This window comes from Grammomys surdaster, unplaced genomic scaffold (genome assembly GCF_004785775.1).
Source record: "Grammomys surdaster isolate TR1022 unplaced genomic scaffold, NIH_TR_1.0 124903, whole genome shotgun sequence".
Taxonomy (NCBI): Eukaryota; Metazoa; Chordata; class Mammalia; order Rodentia; family Muridae; genus Grammomys; species Grammomys surdaster.
Window position 1 is genome coordinate 249,791 of NW_021619838.1, and position 20,259 is coordinate 270,049.

The window sequence follows — 20,259 nt, forward strand, 5'->3', positions numbered from 1 at the left end:
AGAGAGAGAGAGAGAGAGAGAGAGAGAGAGAGAGAGAGAGAGAAAGACTTTATAATTTCTTCTTTGGCGGAGATTTTAAGACTATATAATATTAAATCTGTGGTATGTTTATTAATGTTTATATAGGTCTATAATAAAAAAACAAGCAGGGAAAAATATAAAATGTTTAGAGAAAAGAAAGTATACTAATAAGCTTAATGTTATAACAAGACATGTGCTGGAAAAGCGTGTAATTTGTTAAGGAGATTAATGTCATTAAAGAGGAGCCTAATTTGTACTGGAACAAAGGAAAGGGTACCCTCATGGCAAAATCCCATTCCGCTAAGCTTCCAATTTACAAAAGGAAAAAGCCTAAGGAATTTTCTGCTCCTAGAGAGAAAGGGAAAACAAAAACTGCTATAACATGCTTAACTGCTATAACATGGTTCAAGGGGGAACCAGCCCAAGCTAGCAGCTGAACTTTGTAGTGTCCACCATGTGGTACTAGCTTTAGAAGCATAAGAGATCCAGGGGTGAAGAGGTGATAGATTCCTCCTCTACAACTTAAAACTGCTGAGGCTAGGCAGCCTGTGGCAGGGAGGCCCTGTGTGAAAGCCCTGAGAGGCCACTGAGTGAAGGTGTAAAAGTGAACCCCATGATGGTGAAGATGCCAGACTTGTGGTATATCTGCCAAGGAGAGCTGCATACAAGCAATTAAACCAACCCAGGAGAGATATGTATGCTACAAGCATACAAAGCAGAGGGGACAGTGTCATCTAAGCCCTTTGATATTGGACACAGTGTTATAGGATTTAGTGTTTGCCCTGCTGGATTTCAGTCTTACTTTGGTCCAGCATTTTCTCACTATGCTCCTTTTACTCCCTTTTAGAACAGTAAAGTATATTCTGTGCCATTATATGTTGGAAGTATATAATTTGTTTTTTTTTTATTTTACAAGGCATTACAGTTAACAGATTGCCTTGTGTCTCGGAAGAGACTTTGGACTCTGACACAGTGTTTACGTAAAGACTATGGGAGATAAAGTACCTTGCTTATAAAAATAGGATTCCTGTGAGATTACAACTGACCATGTTCAGTCAGAAAGGAATGTCTGTTGAGACAGCCTGTCTCTCAAAACAGTCTGTCTCACCTTGGGTACTTCAACAATTTCTTTATTTCCAAGACCCTCATCCCACTCCTATAAAGGGCTACATCCAGCTTTTTCCCCTGGCAGATCCTTCAGTTTCCCACAGGAGGAAGACTGCCTCTCATTGTGTGCGTTAATAGACACACTATTAGAGCTGGAGAGATTGCTCAGTGTTTAAGAGTACGAGTTGTTCTTCCAGAGGTCCTGAGTTCAATTACTAGCAAACACATGATGCCTAATACTCAAGGTATCAGATTCATGGCTGTGAGTCACCATGTGGATGCTGGGAACTGAACCCAGAAATACAGCCACAATCATTTGTGATGGGATCTGACGCCCTCTTCTCTCTAATGCTCTCTTCTGGCATACAGCCATATATGCAAGCAGAGCACTCATAGAATACATACATACATACATACATACATACATCTCTAAAGATAAAAAATAAACACAGTATCTTCTGTTGAAGGTCAGATCCTGATCTTTTTCTGCCTTCTGTCAGTCTACTCTGCCTTGGAAATCTAAAAATGGGGAGCTGGACATAGAGGTACATGCCTGTTCCCAGCACTAGGGAGGCCAAGGAAGGCGGATCTCTGTGAGTTAAAGCCCAGCTAGGACTTGAGAGGCCCTGTTTCAAAACAACAAACAAACAAAGGCTATGGAGACTTTTGAGGTTGAACTAAAATCATTTTGGACTACTGTCATGGGGGTCCCTGAGAATCAGAAAAAAATAAAGACAAAAAAGTCACATGGGCCAAGCAGTGTCCCATTCTTGAATATACATAAACTTAATCACATGTGTCTCCTGCAAACCCCTTTGCTTAGTAAGCCTCCCCTTGAAAGATAGACAGAAAGGTTGCCATGTGGTTTAGTCTTTGTCAAAATGTTTATGTGAAACTTTGCTACATCCTGAGTACCACCCCACCCCACCCCACCCCCCAATACAAGCATCTTTAGAATCTCACCCTAAGTTTTTTTGTGTATGAATGTTAGAAGTTTAGATTTCATATGTATGAATGTTTTGCCTGCATGTATGTGTGTGAGCCACATATGTGCCTAGTACTCAAGGTATTAGATTCATGGCTGTGAGTCACCATGTGGATGCTGGGAATTGAACCCAGAACCTTTGAAAAAAGCAACAAATCCTCTTAACTACTGAGCTAACTCTGTACCACCTTAAGACTTTTAAATAAACAATGAAATTGCAAGTTAGCATATATGACAGAGAAAAAACAAAAATCATAACAAAAGTTGTTTCACTGTACTTGAGGCTTGGGTTTTTTTATGAACAGTTCATTTTGAACCTATGCATGCACATTAAAGCTGTTCTTTTCTGAAAAAGAATTGTTGTTCTCTCTTTTTGATCAGAACCTTACAACATTATGATATCGTCATGAGTCTATAGGAGCCGGGAAGTGGGATGCAGTGGTTTTAATGAGAAGGACCTCTAGGCATAACGTTTTTTGTACACCATGTAAAGTTTACCCTTGTACTATTCAAATGCTGTTTTTCTTCTGCTCTCATATCTTGTTTCAATCTGAACACGGCATTGTGGTGCTTATACCAGCACTCAATGTCTCAAGTTCATGTAAACAATTCTTTTTTTTTTGTTTTTTTTTGTTTTTTTTTTCAAGACAGGGTTTCTCTGTATAGCCCTGGCTGTCCTTGAACTCACTCTGTAGACCAGGCTGGCCTCGAACTCAGAAATCCGCCTGCCTCTGCCTCCCAAGTGCTGGGATTAAAGGTGTGTGCCACCACTGCCCAGCCATGTAAACAATTCTATTTATTCTCTGCCTTGTCAATAAATGCTGATCACCCAGTACTGGGTGATCAGAATAAAGAATAGGGCAGGATATCTGCCAGCACAGGAAGGACAAAGGGAGATCAGATCAGCCGAGAGGATGAAAGAATTGGAGCCATGAGGAAGGAGTCTAGAGAGAGATCATGGAAACTCACCTGAAGCTCAAAGAACAAGATCAATAATAACATGCAAGTACTATGGGATGGGATGAAAGGTAGCTAGATTAGCATAGGAGGTTAAAGTAGATCACTGAACTGCTCAACCATTGAAGTGTAGTTTTAAATAAATCTTGGTTTCTCTGTGTGGTCACTGGGGACTACCATAAGGGAAAGAAATATAGCCACCAGATTAATTCACTTCTTATATTTAAAGATAATACTTTTATAAGTGCTTTTCATAGTCTAGGCATTTAAACATGTCATCCTCAGTTGATGACATTGTTATGGGAGTGTGGTGGTTGGAATAGGTTTGGCTCACATATTTGAATCCTTAGCCACACGGAGTGGCACTATTAGGAGGTGTGGCCTTGTTGGAGGAAGTGTGTCACTGTGTAGGTGGGCTTCCAAGTCTCCTAGTGCTCAAGCTACACCCAGTATGGAACAGTTCCCTCCTGTTGCCTTTAGATCAAGGTGTAGAACTCTCAGCTCCTTCTCCAATACCACGTCTGTCTGCATGCTGCCTTGCTTCCCACCAGCCCCAATTAATGTTGTCTGTTTTAAGAGTTGCCTTGGTTATGGTGTCTTTTCACAGCAATGAAACTCTAACCAAGATAAGGTTTCAAAGGTGAGGCCTTGCTGGAAATAATTCACTGATAGTGGGCTTCTGAGTATTTATAATCTTGCCCACTTCTAGTTCACTCTCTGCTTTATGCTTGCTTTATGCTTACAGTTCAAGATCTGAGTTCTCAGCTTATTGTTGCTGCCACCATGCTTACCGCCTGTTGCCATTATGGACTCTAACGCCCTGGAACCATAGCTTAAATAAAGTCTTTCTAAGTTGCCTTTGGTAATGTTTTATCACAATAGAAAACTAACTAATACTTAAGAAGATCAGATGTGGCTGAGTAGGGACCTCAGGCATGAGGACCTTTGACAGTTGTCTTAGAGTTTCTACTGCTGCAATGAAACACCATGACCAAAAAGCAAGTTGGGAATGAAAGGGTTTATAAGGGTTTATTCGCCGGGCGGTGGCGGTGCACGCCTTTAATCCCAGCACTTGAGAGGCAGACGCAGGCAGATTTCTGAGTTCGAGGCCAGCCTGGTCTACAGAGTGAGTTCCAGGACAGCCCGGGCTACACAGAGAAACCCTGTCTCAAAAAAACAAAAATAAAATAAAATAAAATAAAATAAAAGGGTTTATTCCCACTTCACTATTTATCACCAAAGTAAAATGGCCAGCATGAGACTACATCCCAAAGAAGTCACAGAGGGATTGCTATGAGGGCACCATCTCCCTGAAGCTCTGAAAAGCATCTTCAAAACTGTCAACAACCTTGACAGGCATATACAGGTATATACTAGTCTCACCAGAGGAACAGGACAAGGGCCCTCAGGACCCTCCAGTAAGCAGCATGAAATGAAGGACAATTAATGGAAAAAGAAAACACATTAAGGTGGGGAAATGCAGACAACTGCTTTAGGAAGAGAATAATTGACGAAATTTAAGAAAGGATAGAACTTGGCCATTGCTGGGCAGTGGTGGCGCACACCTTTAATCCCAGCACTTGGGAGGCAGAGGCAGGCAGATTTCTGAGTTCGAGGCCAGCCTGGTCTACAGAGTGAGTTCCAGGACAGCCAGGGCTACACAGAGAAACCCTGTCTCGAAAAAACAAAAAAACAAACAAACAAAAAAAGAACTTGGCCATTTAGGGTTCCTCTCACCAACAATCTCAGCACTAGGGAAGCTGAGGCAGGAAAACTGTAACAAATTCAAGGCCAACCTGACCTACAGCGTGATATCTTGTCAAAATAAATAAATAAATAAATAAATAAATAAATAAATAAATAAATGGCTAGACAGTTGCACACCCACCTTGACTCCCAGTACTCAGGAGTCAGAGGCAGATGGTCTCCGAGTTTGAGGCCAGCCCGGTAGAAACAAGAAAGAGAGAAAAAAACTAAGAGAATAAAAGAAAAGTACAGAACTAAAATACTGGTTATCATCGTACTTCTTGTGGGTGATCATGGTCAGTGGTTTCCAGGATTTCTATGCTGCTAGGAAGGTATGAAGTACTACTTTGCAGACTGGCCTCTATTGAGGTTAGATGTACAGACAGACTGAGATGGTAGAGCACAGGTGTTACAATGTGCACAACTGCCAAGAACTGTATGTAACGTGACTAACCATGAGTGACATATGGAGAATTACAGAACACAAGTCCTAACCCTCCACAGAGCCAAAAAGCGCTATGAGTTAAATCACTGGATATGGCCAAAGAGCAGGAAGTGGTTTAGGACTCAGGGCAGTAATGAGTAAGGTCCTTTATTTACGATTTACAAACTAGTTATCCAGACTTCCTTTCCTGACAATTACCCCGGAGGGCTTCCCAGTTGTCTCTGAATCTTGTGTGCCCCATGCCCCAAAAACCAGTATGCCTAACATTACCTCCAAACCAGATTGTCCACACTTCTTCTGGAAGTGACATCACTCTTGAGGTCCCAGGTCACCGCTGAATGTAGTGGGTGTCATTGCCCAGCTTTCGTGACTAAAGACCTTGACAAAGGCTGCTCCTTCTACTAAAGACCTCTCTTGTTGGATTCAGGTCCTCCCTGCTTCTACTTGAAAACACCAGATCCCAAGTCTCAAGCCAGAACAGTCAGTCCTCGACTCCTCGCCAGCCCACCCTATTCCAGCACAGTGACCTGATATCCAGCTGGCTGGTACCCAGCACTCACTCTCCTCATCCACTTTGAGCTCCTCATGGTTCTTGATGGCATCAGCAATCTCCCTCTCATTGTGGCCTTTGCTTGCCAAAAACTTCACTTTATATTCATCCCAGGACACATGGCCTAAAAAGAGATTATACCAGTCAAGATACTTGGCAGGGAAGGTCATGAAAAAGACAATTATTTTAGGACATCTGCTAGAAGTCCTGAGCCACAAGCAGCCACAGGGCAGAGGGTAAAAACTCCTCTCTGCTGAGTGTCTAGTAGTAGGGGAAGCTCAGGATGTATGTAGCTCCAGATATATTTCCAGAGTGGCATTCAGGGGCAGAACAACCAATACCCAGCCCACAGCTTTAGCCAGTAAGTTATCTGTACCAACTTCCTCACTAGCAGAATCACTGGAACTTTCATCCCTCAGGGCCAAGAGAGATATTGGCTGGCAGCTTATGATGGGAGAACACTAGAAAGGAACCCCAAACTTACAAGAGACATAAGAGACATTGGATGGTTCTGGTTTATTGAGAAGCAGTCTCAGTTGTAGTCCAGGCTGCCCCTGAATTAAGATTCTGTATATATTCTCTCATTCTCAAATTCATATATATTCATTCATTCTCATTCTCTCTCTCTCTCTCTCTCTCTCTCTCTCTCTCTCTCTCTCTCTCTCTCTCTTCCCTTAAAACAGAGTTTCTCTGTCTAACCTCAGCTATCCTGAAACTCACTCTGTGGACCAGACTGGCCTGGACCTTAAGAGATCCACCTGCCTCTATCTCCTGAGTACTGTAATTAAAAGCACAGGCCATACCACATAGCCAGGTGAAGTGTTTGTTGTGCAAGCATGAGGACCAGATTTTGAATCCCCAACATCTATGTAAAAGCTGCATAGATGTGGAGGCCCATCTATAATTCCAGCACTGAGAGGCAGAGACAGGGAATCCCTGGTACATACAAGCTGCCTATTTAGACTAATGAAATCAGTGAGCTCTGGACTCAAAATATCAATGTTAATCTCAGCCTCCACAGGCATGTGTACACATGAATACACATGTACATGGAACTGTTTTTTTTTTTTTTTTTACAAAGAAAGTTTATGTCAATGTAGTACTTGCTGTGTCCTTTAGTTTCAATAAGCACACAGCTACCATCAGAAACTACCTCATGCCTTGAGCATCCCTAGCCCTACTATGTCCTCTTCTACTTTTCTGCCCCTTGGCCTGGGGACATCTCTCAGGTTCTACCCTTAAGGCTGGGGTCTCCTGCCTGACCTCACCCACTTCACCCAGCTCTGCCCATTGGTCCCACTGTACCATCACCATCAGGGTCTACAGCCCTGAAGTGTAGTTTGTTTTCCTTGACAGCCTCCTGGAAGTGCTCTGCTGTTTTCTCCATAATCCAGTGCTGCATCTCCTTAGCGCTGATCCTCCGGTCAGTGTTCACATCTACCCTATAAGCAGGCAAATAGCAAGCATCAGATCAGACTCTAGGACTCTCAACAAAAAGACAAATGCTTCTGGTCTCAGGAATTATATACGAGTAGTTGTGAACCTGCCACAAATTCACATTCCCTTTGGAAGTGTTACAGAAAACCCGGAGGCTGGGGGCTCACTAGGGAACACAAGGGAGGACCAGGGGCTGTAAGGAGAATTGTGGGGGAGCAGTTAAGTCAGGAGCTGCTATTTGAGGACAAAATAGATCACTACTGAGAAGAGACTCTCCCACTTGAAGTATGATGAACAGAATTATAACCCTTTGTTCATTTATTTGTTTGTTTGGTTTGGTTTTTTGAGATAGTGTTTCACTAAATAGCCCTGGTTATCCTGTAGAGCAAGCTGACCTTGAACTCAGAGACCCTGCCTCTGCCTCCTGAGTGCTGAGATTAAAGGCACTACCATATCTGGCTCATAACTCTTCTAATCATAGCAGTTTACATACTTCAGCTAGACCACACAAACAACTTCACATACAACAAAGTCCCTTCGAAAATCTAACATTTTGTCCAAGAATAGAACCCAGGTCTTAGTGACAGAGATCTTGGGAGTTGGGGATAGATTATAGGAACTCCAAAAGAAGACACAGTAGAAGGAATATCAGAAAGAATCTCAATCAGGACTAGTAAAATGGCTCAGTGAGAAAAGTCCCTTGCCACCAAGCCTGACAATCTGAGTTTTATGCCAGGAAACCACATGGTAGAAGAAGAGCAATAACTCATGCAAGCTGTCCTCTATTTCCATCCATCTCCCTCTCCCACTCCTTCTCTGCCCCCCCCCCAGAAAGAGAGAGCGAGCAAGCGAGAGAGAGAGAGAGAGAGAGAGAGAGAGAGGAGAGAGAGAGAGAATATGAATAAATAAATGGGCAGTCCTTTAAGAGCTGAGCTATATTGAAGTTTAGTTCAGTCTGTGTCTTAGTTAGGGTTTTACTGCTGTGAACAGACACCATGACCATTGCAACTCTTATAATATTTAATTGGGACTGGCTTACAGGTTTAGAGGTTCAGTCCATTATCATCAAGGTGGGAGCAGGGCAGCATCTAGGCAGGCATGATGCAGGAAAATCTGAGAGTCCTATATTTTCATCTGAAGGCTGCTAGTGGATACTGACTTCCAGGCAGCTAGGATGAGGGTCTTAAAGCCCATATCCAAAGTGACACACCTACTCCAACAAGGCCACACCTCCCAACAGTGCCACTCCCCGAACAAGTATATACAAACCAACACAATCTGCCCACCTAAATCCTAACTCAGAAAGATGCAACTTTCTGTTTTTGTTTTCTTCTGTCTCTTTTTGATGTTCATGTAGCAGGTTACTTATTCTGCTACATTGTATTCACAATGGAGCTCCTGATTAGGCAGTAGAAGAGGAGGTGGAGCTGGGAGAAGAAGAGAGGAAGGGGAGGGGAGAAATAGAGGAAGGGGAGAAGAAGGAAGCTATCAGCCACGGAGAACCACGGATGGGTTGAAAGCTGTCCTGGGTAGCAACTTCTATGAAAAGGTTAGATATCAGATAACAACTCTAGGCCGGGCGGTGGTGGCGCATGCCTTTAATCCCAGCACTTGGGAGGCAGAGACAGGAGGATTTCTGAGTTCCAGGCCAGCCTGGTCTACAGAGTGAGTTCCAGCACAACCAGGGCTACACAGAGAAACCCTGTCTCGAAAAACAAAGCAAAACAAAAGATAACAACTCTAATTGTGTGGGCATCTTGTTGATTGAGCATTTCTAAATATATAAATCCTTTAGAAAATCACTAAGCTATGAGTCTCCATTTCTACCCATGTACTGCAAGGATGGCAGATATTGTCTGGGGTTCAGCTGAGCTTTGTGGATGCAGTGTGGTGGATTGGCAGAGCCATCCCCCACGCTGGCATCTCATGGGTGCCAGGGCCTGCGCATCGAGCTAGCCGGAGCCCCGGTCAGAGCTGAGGAGCAGTGGGAACATGGCGACTGCCTGGGAACAAACCGGACCGGACCAGACCGGACCGGGCATCGTTTTCTAAATATCATCCCTACATGCTCAGAACCTAAGTATGCTTTTTCTGATTCTCTGAGCTTCCTTACTAAAGCCTCTTTAGCTTCTCTAAAGCCCCTTTCTATTACATGTATTTTTTTTTAAAATCTACTGCCTTTGCTTGGGAGCTGCCATGCTACCAGCCCCTCCTGGCTCCCTTTTATTTCACCATGTCCTTACCAATTTATTATCTCCATCTCTCATTCTGCCCTAAACATAATGGCTTATTCCACCTAGTCCCTGACAAACATCCTTGGCCACTTGGCCATAGTGGAGGCCACAGGCCCTAGCTCTCCCCCGAAGCCTTACACAATTGTTGTGTCTTTCTTCCTTTCTTCCACCAAAACAGGACAAAAAAGCCCCTCTCCTTCTCCTCTCCTTCCTGAAGTCTGCCTTTTCCTCCTAGGACCCAGAAGTCCCACCTATGTCCACTGCCCAACAACGGGACCCCAACCTTCTTTATTGACAAATCAAGGATCAATTGAGAAACAGGGTTAACATTAGAACCTCTCCTTACACCTTTCTTCTCTGTTATGTGGCTGCCTGCTGTCATGTGGTAGACCTCCCTGCCAGTAACTCAAATGGCATGGCGTTTTTCCTTCCTTGCATGTTCCACTTCAGGGTTAGGGTAACTGCTGAGATTTACAGCTTGTCCTCCCTAGGTTATTTTTCTTTTAAACTCTAATAAAATTGTCCTTGCATTTCAAAAAATAATTAAATGTAAAACCTAGTAAGACAAAAAAAAAAAGAAAAAAAAGAAAAAAAGAAAAGGCAGGGGATTGGGGAGACATGGTTGCAGAAACCATTATCCTAGCACTGAGAAAGCAGAGACGGAGCCAGGTGTGACGGTGTACATTTTTAATCCCAGGATTTGGGAGATAGAGGCCTGCTGGTCTACATATTAAGTTCTAGGAGATTTAATAAGAGAGATCATGTCTTAAAAAAAAAAAAAAAAACACACACACACACACAAAGCAAGCAAGAAGACAAGCTGCAGCAGATGGACCAGTTATAAATCCAAAGCCAGCCAGGGCTACACAGTAAGATCTTATCTCAGAGAAAAAGAAAGGAAGGGAGGGAGGAAACATAGGTACCCAAGGTAACCAGACTGTGTCCCCTCCTCCCATCAGCTCTTAATCTATTAATGTTAGACCTTCTCCTAGGCCGCCCTGGGCCAACTCTCCTTTACCTGAAATTATAACCTGCTAGGACCACTTTACTTTCCACTTGACCTGACTTTATGCTTTTCAACTGATAAAGTCTATAGTTGGAACAGTCATGCACAAAGTCCTTAAGAGGTGGGGCAGGGGCAGAAGTCTATCCTAAGGCCTTCCTGGCCATGAGGGCCTAGACACAGCTAAGTAGCCCAGCCCTCTAAGCATAGCCCTCCAATTTATCATCTCCATCTCTCTGGGCTTCCCAGCATAGCTTAGCCCTCCAAGTCCTATCAAAGTACAAGGTACTAAAACAGTGGTTTTCAACCCTCCTAATGCTGCAACCCTTTAATACAGTTCCTCATGTTGTGGTAACCCCCAACCATAACATTATTTTCATTGCTGCTTCATAACTGCAATTTTGCTACTGTTATGAATCACAATGTAAATGTTTGTGTTTTCCAATGGTCTTAAGAAACCCCTGTGAAAGAGTTGTTCATCCCCAAAGGAGTCTTGACTCTGCTGTACTAGAAGAATAGCTTATGGAAATTGAATTATCATCACAAATTCTGGGTGCCTTAGCATGCATTTGCAGGGGACATATGAGACACTTACTTGGAAAAGATGACCATCAGCTTCCTCCGGCTTCTCTGTGGCTCTGAGTCCTCATCAAACCCATCCATGTCCTTTCCCAGGAAAACTTCCTGATGGAAGTCCTTGTTAAGGTGTCCATCCATCTCCAGCTTCACTCCATTCAAGTGGTCTGGAGGTATGATCTCATTTTCCTCCCTGTTGGGTGCTCTTTCCCGAGTAAATGAGTGGTTGGCAGGTCTAGCAGTTGCATCCATCAGAAGGACAAGGCCTAAGAACCAGAGGCCATGAGTAGCCAGACCACAGAGGGAACTCTGCCTGGGCGTCATTGCCACCAGCCAGACCATAGGATTCCTGCAAGGTGTGAATCAAGAGCTGGAGTAAGAGGTAGCAGCAAGGAAGAGAGGGAAATCACAGCTCAAACTAGAGCCCTGGATACTACAAAGTCTCTGGGATACTAGCACTGCCAAGAAAGCTGAAGGCTGATGGCTGGCTCCACAATCTGACAGTCTACAAAGAAGACAATTTTATGGACTTCTGGTACAGCCTGGTCTCACCTATGTGTGGCAGCTTTCTCCCCTGGAAAGGACCCTGTCTGACTTAGCTTCTTTATCCCGACACTACCAATCTACCAGAATCTAAAACACACTCAACCCTGGAAGTACTACTCAAAAGCATAGAGTAGTAAACAGTATTTTACATTTGAACAGTAAAGGTGTGCCCTGTACAGCCAGGAGCCTGTGCTCCTAGGTCAGGATTTCAAGGAGTTTCACCTTGTCATAGCTCCTATACACACATCACTTTCCAGTAAGTAGTCAAAAGGAAAGCTAGTGACGCCTGCAGTGAAGGTGACAACAGTACCCCTTGACCTACCATCATTCCCAATCAAATGACATTATATCTGTCAAAGTAAGTCACAACTGTTCTATTTTATGATTAGTTGTTAACCTCTGCCTGGGCCTAATTTCGAAATTAAACTTTGCTATACCTATGTATAATAATAAACAGTCTACTCAGGATTTAGTTCCACCTGAGGTTTCAGGTTTCAAGCATACACAGGGTGATTGGGGAAATACTTGTACTTCTTTGCCATCCTTACATTATAATTCTGATGAAACCAGACTATATATTTTGTTTGTTTGCTTGCTTTTGTTTTGAGACAGGGTCTCACTATGTTCCTTGCTTGACCAGGTACTTGCCAAGGCTGGATTTGAAAGTGTGACAATTACAAGCAGGAGAATCAATAGTTCAAGGCCAGCCTTAGATATTAAGTTCAGACAGGCTACATGAAACTCTGTCTCGAAACTAACGATAACAACAATAAAAGAAGAAAAAACGACCATCAAAGTCTAAAAAACAACAGTCTAAAACAGTCCAAAAGCTATTAGGGGGCTGGTGACTTAGCCCAGCAGTAGAGCATTTGACCAGCATTTAAGGTTCTGGATTTGATTTCCTCCAGCAACACAAAAATAGGAATGTAAATAAAGCCTGGAAGTAAAAAATTGAAGTAAAAAAAGCCTTTAATTCTAGCACTTGGGAAGCAGAGGCAGGCGACCTCTGAGTTCCAGGCCAGCCAGAGTTCCGGAGCAACCACTCTGGTCTGCAGAGTTAGTTCCAAGACAGCCAGAGCTACACAGAGAAACCTCATCTTGGAAAACGTCAACAACAAAAAAAGTAAATAAAAGCTCTGTCGATTTAAGAACTACACTCAATAGTACCAGAGAGAAATACCACCAACCAGGGCCAGGTATGAAGGTTTTACACAGGCCTTCAATTTCCAACTCGTACTATCAGAACTCATGGCGTACATTTTATCAAAGAGGAAACCGAGGCAGAGATGCTGGACCGCAAGTTGAGGTCAAGACGCCAGTCTGTAACAGAGCCCCGAGCCTCAGTTCCCCCGCGGCACAGTGAGTTCCGGAAGAAGCAGCTGGGCAAGAGGGCGGGCACATTCTTAAAAGGGCGGTCCGCGGGGGTCAAGCCGGCTGATACCTGACGCGACCCAAACGCTAGACGAATGGCCTCCCAAGCCTACCCCTCGCAAAGTGACTGCAGTGACCCCTTCACTCACCCCGGCTTTCTGATGCGCCGGGTCTGGGGAACGCAGTTGGGCGCCCGCGAGGTCGTACGCGGAAATCGGCTCAGGCCGCCGCCATCTTTCTTCCGGGAAGGGGCGAAGAAGCCCACCTGGAACCTAAGGGGAAAAAAGCATGGCCTCCGGCAAGAATCTCGAAGCCACCATCTTTCTTACGGGCGGAAGCAACCTCTGCGAGACAACCAATAGAAATGGCGCGCGGGGTCACGTGTCAATCATTCTTGGCCCAGCCCTAGTCTTCAAAGCTGCCTTGGATATCAGCTCCAGGGAGTCTAAACGCCTAGCCACTGTGTGCCTTGGGGCTCCTCCCACGGTTAACGGGCCTAACCTGCCACGCCAGTCTCCGAGTCGCGCAGGCGCCTTCCAGCCTCCGCGCCTGCGCTACTCGGCGACCTCCCGCCCGCAGCATGAAGGTACTTCGACGCGCTTGGAGGCACCGGGTGGTGCTGGGCCTAGGCGGGCTGGCATTTTGCAGCACTACTCTGTTGTACTTGGCGCGCTGCGCTTCTGAGGGCGAGACGCCCTCCGCTTCTGGAGCCGCTCGACCCCGCACTAAGGCCTTCTTGGCAGTGCTAGTGGCCAGTGCGCCCCGCGCGGTTGAGCGCCGCACCGCAGTGCGCAGCACGTGGCTGGCTCAAGAGAGGCGTGGCGGACCCAAGGACGTGTGGGCGCGCTTCGCTGTGGGTACTAGCGGCCTAGGCTCAGAAGAGCGGCGCACTCTTGAGCTCGAGCAAGCACAGCACGGGGACCTGCTGCTGCTGCCCGCCTTGCGCGATGCCTATGAGAACCTCACAGCCAAGGTCCTGGCCATGCTAACCTGGCTGGATGAGCACGTAGACTTCGAGTTCGTGCTCAAGGCGGATGACGACTCTTTTGCGCGACTGGACGCTATACTGGTGGAGCTACGGGCACGTGAGCCCGCACGCCGCCGACGCCTCTATTGGGGCTTCTTTTCTGGGCGTGGTCGCGTCAAGCCGGGAGGTCGCTGGCGAGAAGCTGCCTGGCAACTCTGCGACTATTACCTGCCCTATGCTCTGGGCGGTGGGTATGTCCTTTCTGCGGACTTGGTGCATTATCTGCGCCTCAGCCGCGAATACCTGCGCGCATGGCACAGTGAAGATGTATCGCTGGGCACCTGGCTGGCACCGGTGGATGTACAACGGGAGCACGACCCACGCTTCGACACGGAGTACAAATCTCGAGGCTGCAGCAATCAGTATCTGGTGACACACAAGCAAAGCCCAGAGGACATGTTGGAGAAGCAACAGATGTTGCTGCACGAGGGCCGGTTGTGCAAGAATGAGGTGCAGTTGCGCCTTTCTTATGTCTATGACTGGTCAGCGCCACCCTCCCAGTGCTGCCAGCGCAAGGAGGGCATTCCCTGATGTCATTGCGGGTACTGTGGCCTCTCCTGACACAGGCCAAGCTGCCTGAACAATCTGGGCAATTATCTGGGGTGAGCTTGATTTATCCAATTATTGTTGAGACCTTGGGTCTAATGTCCAGAGACAGCTTACAATGTCTAGTCCAGTGGGCGTGCTCATTATTAGTGGTCTTGTGTAAGGCCTACCTAAGGGCATCTGGTTATGGATTTGGAGGTTGCATCTGCACCCACACATACATACACTCCCTGGCCTATGTAATGCTGGAGTGTGAGGATGGGGCCTCCTCACTTGAGCTTATAGTGCCCTCATTCTGCACTCTACAGCTCACTGCTCATCTTGAATGTTCTGCACAGCCTGACCTGCAGACTGTGTTGAATTCATCTCAAAATGTTATTTGTCAAAGTTGTCTTTGTATTATTTGGGCAAAGTTTCATTCTCTTGTGTCTCCTGTTTTTAGCTTTTGTCATGGACAAGTTTGAGGTTTGACTTGATTTTCAAGTCAGCTAGCTTAGAATTTTTGTCTCTGTGGATAGAGTTTGGTAAATATAATGCAGTTTGCTTAGGGCCTATTTATAAATATTGTATGCTTGTATAGATAAGAATTTACAGAGGTGGGCAAATCTCTGGGTTCAAGGCCAGCCTGGTCTACAGAGTGAGTCCAGGACAGCCAGGACTACTCAGAGAAATCCTGAAAATGTCTTAATTTATTTTTAATTACTTAAGAAAAATACTTGTGTCAGAATTTGTATCTGTGGATTAATCTGTCAACAGCCTAAGTTGCCAACCCCACTGCTGGGTGTGTTTAAAACATAGAAGGATGTTTAAATTCTCCATCTCTCTTTCAGGTTTATACATAAGTCAGTCCCTTTGTGTGTGTGTTTGTGTGTGTGTTTGTTTCTGAACAGACATTACTTGTAAGGCTTTTCAGGAAGCATGAGCCTATGAACTGTAAGGCACTTGTCTATTACAAAGTTTGTCTTTCAAAATGGTTTATTCACACCAACATTCTTTACACTATCATGCTAATATAACAGCTAAACAGCTGTCTCACCTAGCAGAGAACAGGAAATGCTGCTGCAGGTTCCACTGGGTAATCCAGTGAATGCATTTCAGAATCCAGTGAATACATTTTCCCAGCCACCACGCACTGTGAAGTCCTTCAGTTGTCAATTGTAGTAGACTGAAAGGAGATCCTTGAGAGTGTAAGCCAGTGGCTAGTCAATGGCAGGCTTAAGTGGACTGAGTAACAGCTCCTGAAGTTCAGGGGTGACTGAGGCCAGGGCCACCTAGAGAGTTTCAAGTCCTCTTGATATCAACACAGAGGCTATAGAAGCCTTGTCACAAGAGCATTGACAGTATGATCTTAGAGACCATCTCTAACATTCTCATTTTTGTATCATTTCATTGAGCAGCACCTTTGGTTTACTCTCATTTCAATGCCACCTAAGGGTTAGATCATTAGCATATCAAGGCCTATCCTGGGCTAGGCACTTATGGTGAGCTGCAGGGTGGGCTGCCAGTGGACTTGCTTCTGAGGCATAGCTCTTAGCAAAGTTGCCTGGTGTCAAACTCAAGCATATTATTTCGGGTCACACAAAAAGGCTTTTGAGTTACACAACATGGTTTTTGTTCTCTACAAGCTTCCACAAAGACCTTCAGATTCCTGTGTCTCAGCAAAATTCCAGGAATCCACACCTGAGTTGAGACTTCCTAAATTCTCTCTTAAGGAAATAATATTTGTTACCTAGCATAGCACCCCAACCACACAAACAGTATTACATACCCCCTTTTAATGTTTAAAAAAAAATGAGTATTCTTAGAAAAATATAATAAGATGGCTCCAGGATAAATGGACAATCTGAGCTGGCCTTGACCTCCAGCTTTGGATGATGTTGCAATCTCTGCTATTTTAATGGGACTGATATTTGTTTTTTTTGTTTTTATGAGACAGGGTCTAGAAATGTAGCCTAGACTAGACTTGAACTCAACCCTGCCTAATCTCTTGACTACTGAGATTATAGGTATAAGACACCGAACCTAGTTTACATTAACTTTTTGTTTGTTTGGTCTGTATAGTCTGCGGATATTCCTGCCTAGCCTTTGCTGTCCCGTTTGGGGAACTGGATGGAGAGAGACTTGCCCTGATTACCTGTCATTTATTTGCTTTTAAATTTTCAGGCTGTAAACTTGAACATGTTTTGATTCTTCCTTTTCCTTTTGTTTGTTTTCCCCCACCCCCTGTTGTTTTAAACCATACCCAGTTGGGTTATTTTTTTTTTAGAAAATATTCAGGACTGGAGTGTGAAACCCTGGGTCTGAAAGATGGGTGTTCTTATCAATGACTGATTCTCCTATCTTCATAATATAAGGTGGTCAAGTCTTGAGACATATAAGAGTCATATTAGGAGGCTCAATACACTTTCTGCTGGGCTCCTGAAGAGAGGGTGAACTGCCGGGTGTATACATTGTTTGTACATAGAGTGTGAGATCGAATGGGGTTTAAAGGCGCCATGACCTCATAGGACTGGTGTTTTTTTAGGGATGTTGATAGCAAGACCAAGATTCATACCAATCATTTTCACCTAGGATGTTTCGCCTGAACCTTGGAATTGCATGAGGAATAGTTAGGTCTCTCTCTTTCAAAATGAGCTTGAAGAGACTAAACAACATGAAGGACCATATGGCCATAGGCAGCCAGGATTCAAGCTAAGGGCTCCAGATGACTGTACAAAAAACACAGCACAGGTGCCAAAAATCCACAACTTATGTAAGCTGTAGAGATGATTCAGTCAGTAAAGTATTTACCGTGTAATCATCAGGACCATAGTTTGATCTCACCCCCTGAGACCCATGTAAAAAGCCAGGTGTAGTGATATGTATGGGCTTGTAATCCTAGTACCAGGGGAGGCAGAAACAAGAATGTCCAGCCAGGCTATCAGTGATCCCCAGGTCCCAAAACAAGACCCTGTGTCAAAACAAGGTGGTCAACTCCTAGGAATACTCAAAGTTGACCTCTATTTAGCCCCCAAACATGTGCACACTGATACACAACAAACCCCATACTTATTTTTGCTAACTGTTCAGAGTGTTGTGTGGTACTGTTCCTAGGGAGACATCTACTCACCACTACCACCACCACCACCACCACCCCCAAAAATGGCAAACCAAAGTGAAAGATAACACTAAGATCTAATTTGGTGAACCTGTGGGTTGCTGGGGTTACTTAATAGGAATATATGAGTGAAGGGTTATTTACATAATCAGATATCACTCAAAAACAGCTGCATCACCAACAGCTCACCTCAATATAGGTGACAGCTTATGAAAGCTGAAAATCTGAGGTACACTGTAAAACTTACAGGCAGTTCCACATGTTGGAGAGTGTCTTTCCAAGCATAGTTAAGTTGGCCCAAGGGCCCTTGCCCCAGCCCCGGCTCACTCAGTTGATCTCAGCCTCTTTATCTTTTCTAGGTGACTTAAGTTTGTCTGAGAACTTTTTTTTTTTTTTTTTTTTTTTTTTTGCTTTTTGAGACAGGGTTTCTCTGTGTAGCCCTGGCTGTCCTGGAACTCACTCAGTAGACCAGGCTGGCCTTGAACTCAGAAATCCGCCTGCCTCTGCCTCTCAAGTGCTGGGATTAAAGGCGTGGGCCACTACCGCCAGGCGAGAACGTTTTTTTTCAGCAATCCTTACACCTTACATATGCTTGGGGAGGGAGAGACCTAATGAATCTAGTCAGTTAGAACGACTTCCTAAAGCTTTGGGGTTGCTAACTTCCAGGATTTAACGGTTTCCTTACAAGTTACAATGTTTTATCTCCCTTCAGATTATTCTTCGTTTTAAAAGAGCTTTCTTCCAAGATCGAATGTTTTAAATGAGAGGAAACTGCTAACCAACACAGGAAAAACCTTTAAAATGGGTCCAAAGCTAGTTAGTAAAAGTATTATCTATGTAAACCTGACAACCACCTGAACACAAGTAGGAAGCTAGATGTGGTAGTACACATTTGTAATTGTGGTACTCTATGGCAAAAATGGAGGTAAAGCAGGGAGAACCACTAGAAGCTCACAGACTAACAAAACTTGTCTCAATAAGATGGAAGGTGAGAACTGACTTCCAAAATATGTTCTCTGATCACCATAAGTACATCATGGCACAAGCATGCTCTCTCATACACCCACCATCTAGACACAAATAGTTAAGTGGGCCTTGGCCCAGTACATATGTTTAGGGAGGTCATAAGACTTTAGGATTTGAACAGGGCACTGGAAGTGCCAACATGCAACTAATTTGGGCCTATTGAAGTCAATATTTCATATCCAGTCTTAGGGGTATTTTGAAGTAAACACTTATGGTTTCTTTAGAAAGTCAGTTATGTCAGATGGTTGTTTAGTGGGGTAGACACATAAAGGAATATTTTCCTGAAGCAGACACAGATGAAAGGATATTTTACGAAAGCAAGTACATGAAAGAATGCATGTTGAAGTGCTAATGACACGCATATATTGGTTCGCCTTATGTTACTAAGCTCCACTTATGATGATGCTGTGGGGGGGAAACCTCTGGTGGTGCTCTGATGGCTACTTGCCACTTCCAAGGACTTGGGCTGATTGACAGGGTGATGTCAGCTGATACAGACTCACATAGAGTTTTGCTAAGATAGACTCACATGGTGAGACAAGACCCATGGGAGGACACATGTCTGGAGAGCGTATAAATAGGACCCAGTGTACAATGACAGTAGGCTTACATAGCTAGGTTTGCAGCACTTCCTGGTCTTGCATCTTCTTCACTAATCATCTCTTCATTAAGAAAGGCATGGCAAAGAACTTCTGGCATCCCTTTTGATCCCGATTGCTCCTGCTGACTTGAGCCAATTCGACAGAAACCTGGCTGTCTCTGCTAGGTCATGCCAACACTACTAAACTAGACTGCTGATATATTCCTGAAGTGTTTGCAAGTGGATCAAGCTGCTGATTCTTGTAAACTGAACTGCTGATTTCCCAACAACACAGATTAGATTTGCTCCAAAGAACAATTTCTAAACAGGTCTGCTTCCCCATATCTTAATAACCTTTCTTTTCCACTGCCTCTGGTGGGTAGTGGGCTAGAAGAGAGATTAAAGCATTTAAGATCCTTTATTAAAATCAGAGCTGAGAAAAAATTAAGCCCACAGTGTTTTGTTTTAATTTTTTGTTTTTGAGCCATACTGTTCCACCAGACTATCTTCAGACTCACTATGTAGTCTGGGTTAGTCTTGCATATGCAATGACTTTCTGCCTCAGTATTTGCATTCTGTAATTATAGGTATCAGCCACTGTGTCCACCTCTAAAACTACAAGGGTCTTTGTGAGTGCAATTGTCAGCAGGGTAACAGTCCAAAGAAGGCAAGAAGGTAGTTCAGTTCAACACAACTAAGTAATAGTGTTGATTAAAACTTTGGGTGTCTGACCCCAAGTAGTTTATTTTAGGCATATTTAAAGACAGAACAATTTGGTGAAAATTTTCCTGGTAATAATTTACTCAAACCCATGTGTACAATAAAATGTGGCTATACATGTGATATCTTCCATGAAGATGGATTCTATAGCTCAGCAGTAGTAGAGTACACCTTTATTCACAGGAGGCAGAAGCAGGCAGATCTCTGTGAGTTCAAGGCCAGACTGGTCTACAGAGTGAGTTCTAGATCAGCCAGGGCTATAGAGAGTAAACCTGTCTCAAACAA

The 20,259-nt window shown here is 44.3% G+C and overlaps 2 protein-coding genes across 3 annotated transcripts in view; one reads left to right on the forward strand and one right to left on the reverse strand.

Moving 5' to 3' along the window:
• Sdf4 (stromal cell derived factor 4) overlaps positions 1-13,256 on the reverse strand; it is a 16,608-nt gene extending 3,352 nt beyond the window's left edge. The window contains exons 1-4 of one of the 2 annotated variants that reach the window (XM_028784896.1): positions 13,128-13,256; positions 11,081-11,410; positions 7,117-7,253; positions 5,822-5,935 (exon numbers count right to left, since the gene is read on the reverse strand). In XM_028784896.1, the coding sequence (XP_028640729.1) occupies positions 5,822-5,935; positions 7,117-7,253; positions 11,081-11,403 (574 nt within the window). In that variant the 5' untranslated portion in view covers positions 11,404-11,410; positions 13,128-13,256. Of the gene's footprint in view, positions 1-5,821; positions 5,936-7,116; positions 7,254-11,080; positions 11,411-12,864; positions 12,984-13,127 lie in introns of those variants that run through there. The other variant, XM_028784894.1, reaches the window with a different exon arrangement.
• Positions 13,257-13,529: 273 nt separating this feature from the next.
• Positions 13,530-16,741, forward strand: B3galt6 (beta-1,3-galactosyltransferase 6). The gene has a single exon (XM_028784867.1). It carries the CDS (start codon positions 13,559-13,561, stop codon positions 14,534-14,536), a length of 978 nt encoding a protein of 325 aa, XP_028640700.1. The 5' UTR covers positions 13,530-13,558; the 3' UTR covers positions 14,537-16,741.
• The last annotated feature ends 3,518 nt before the right edge of the window (positions 16,742-20,259 follow it).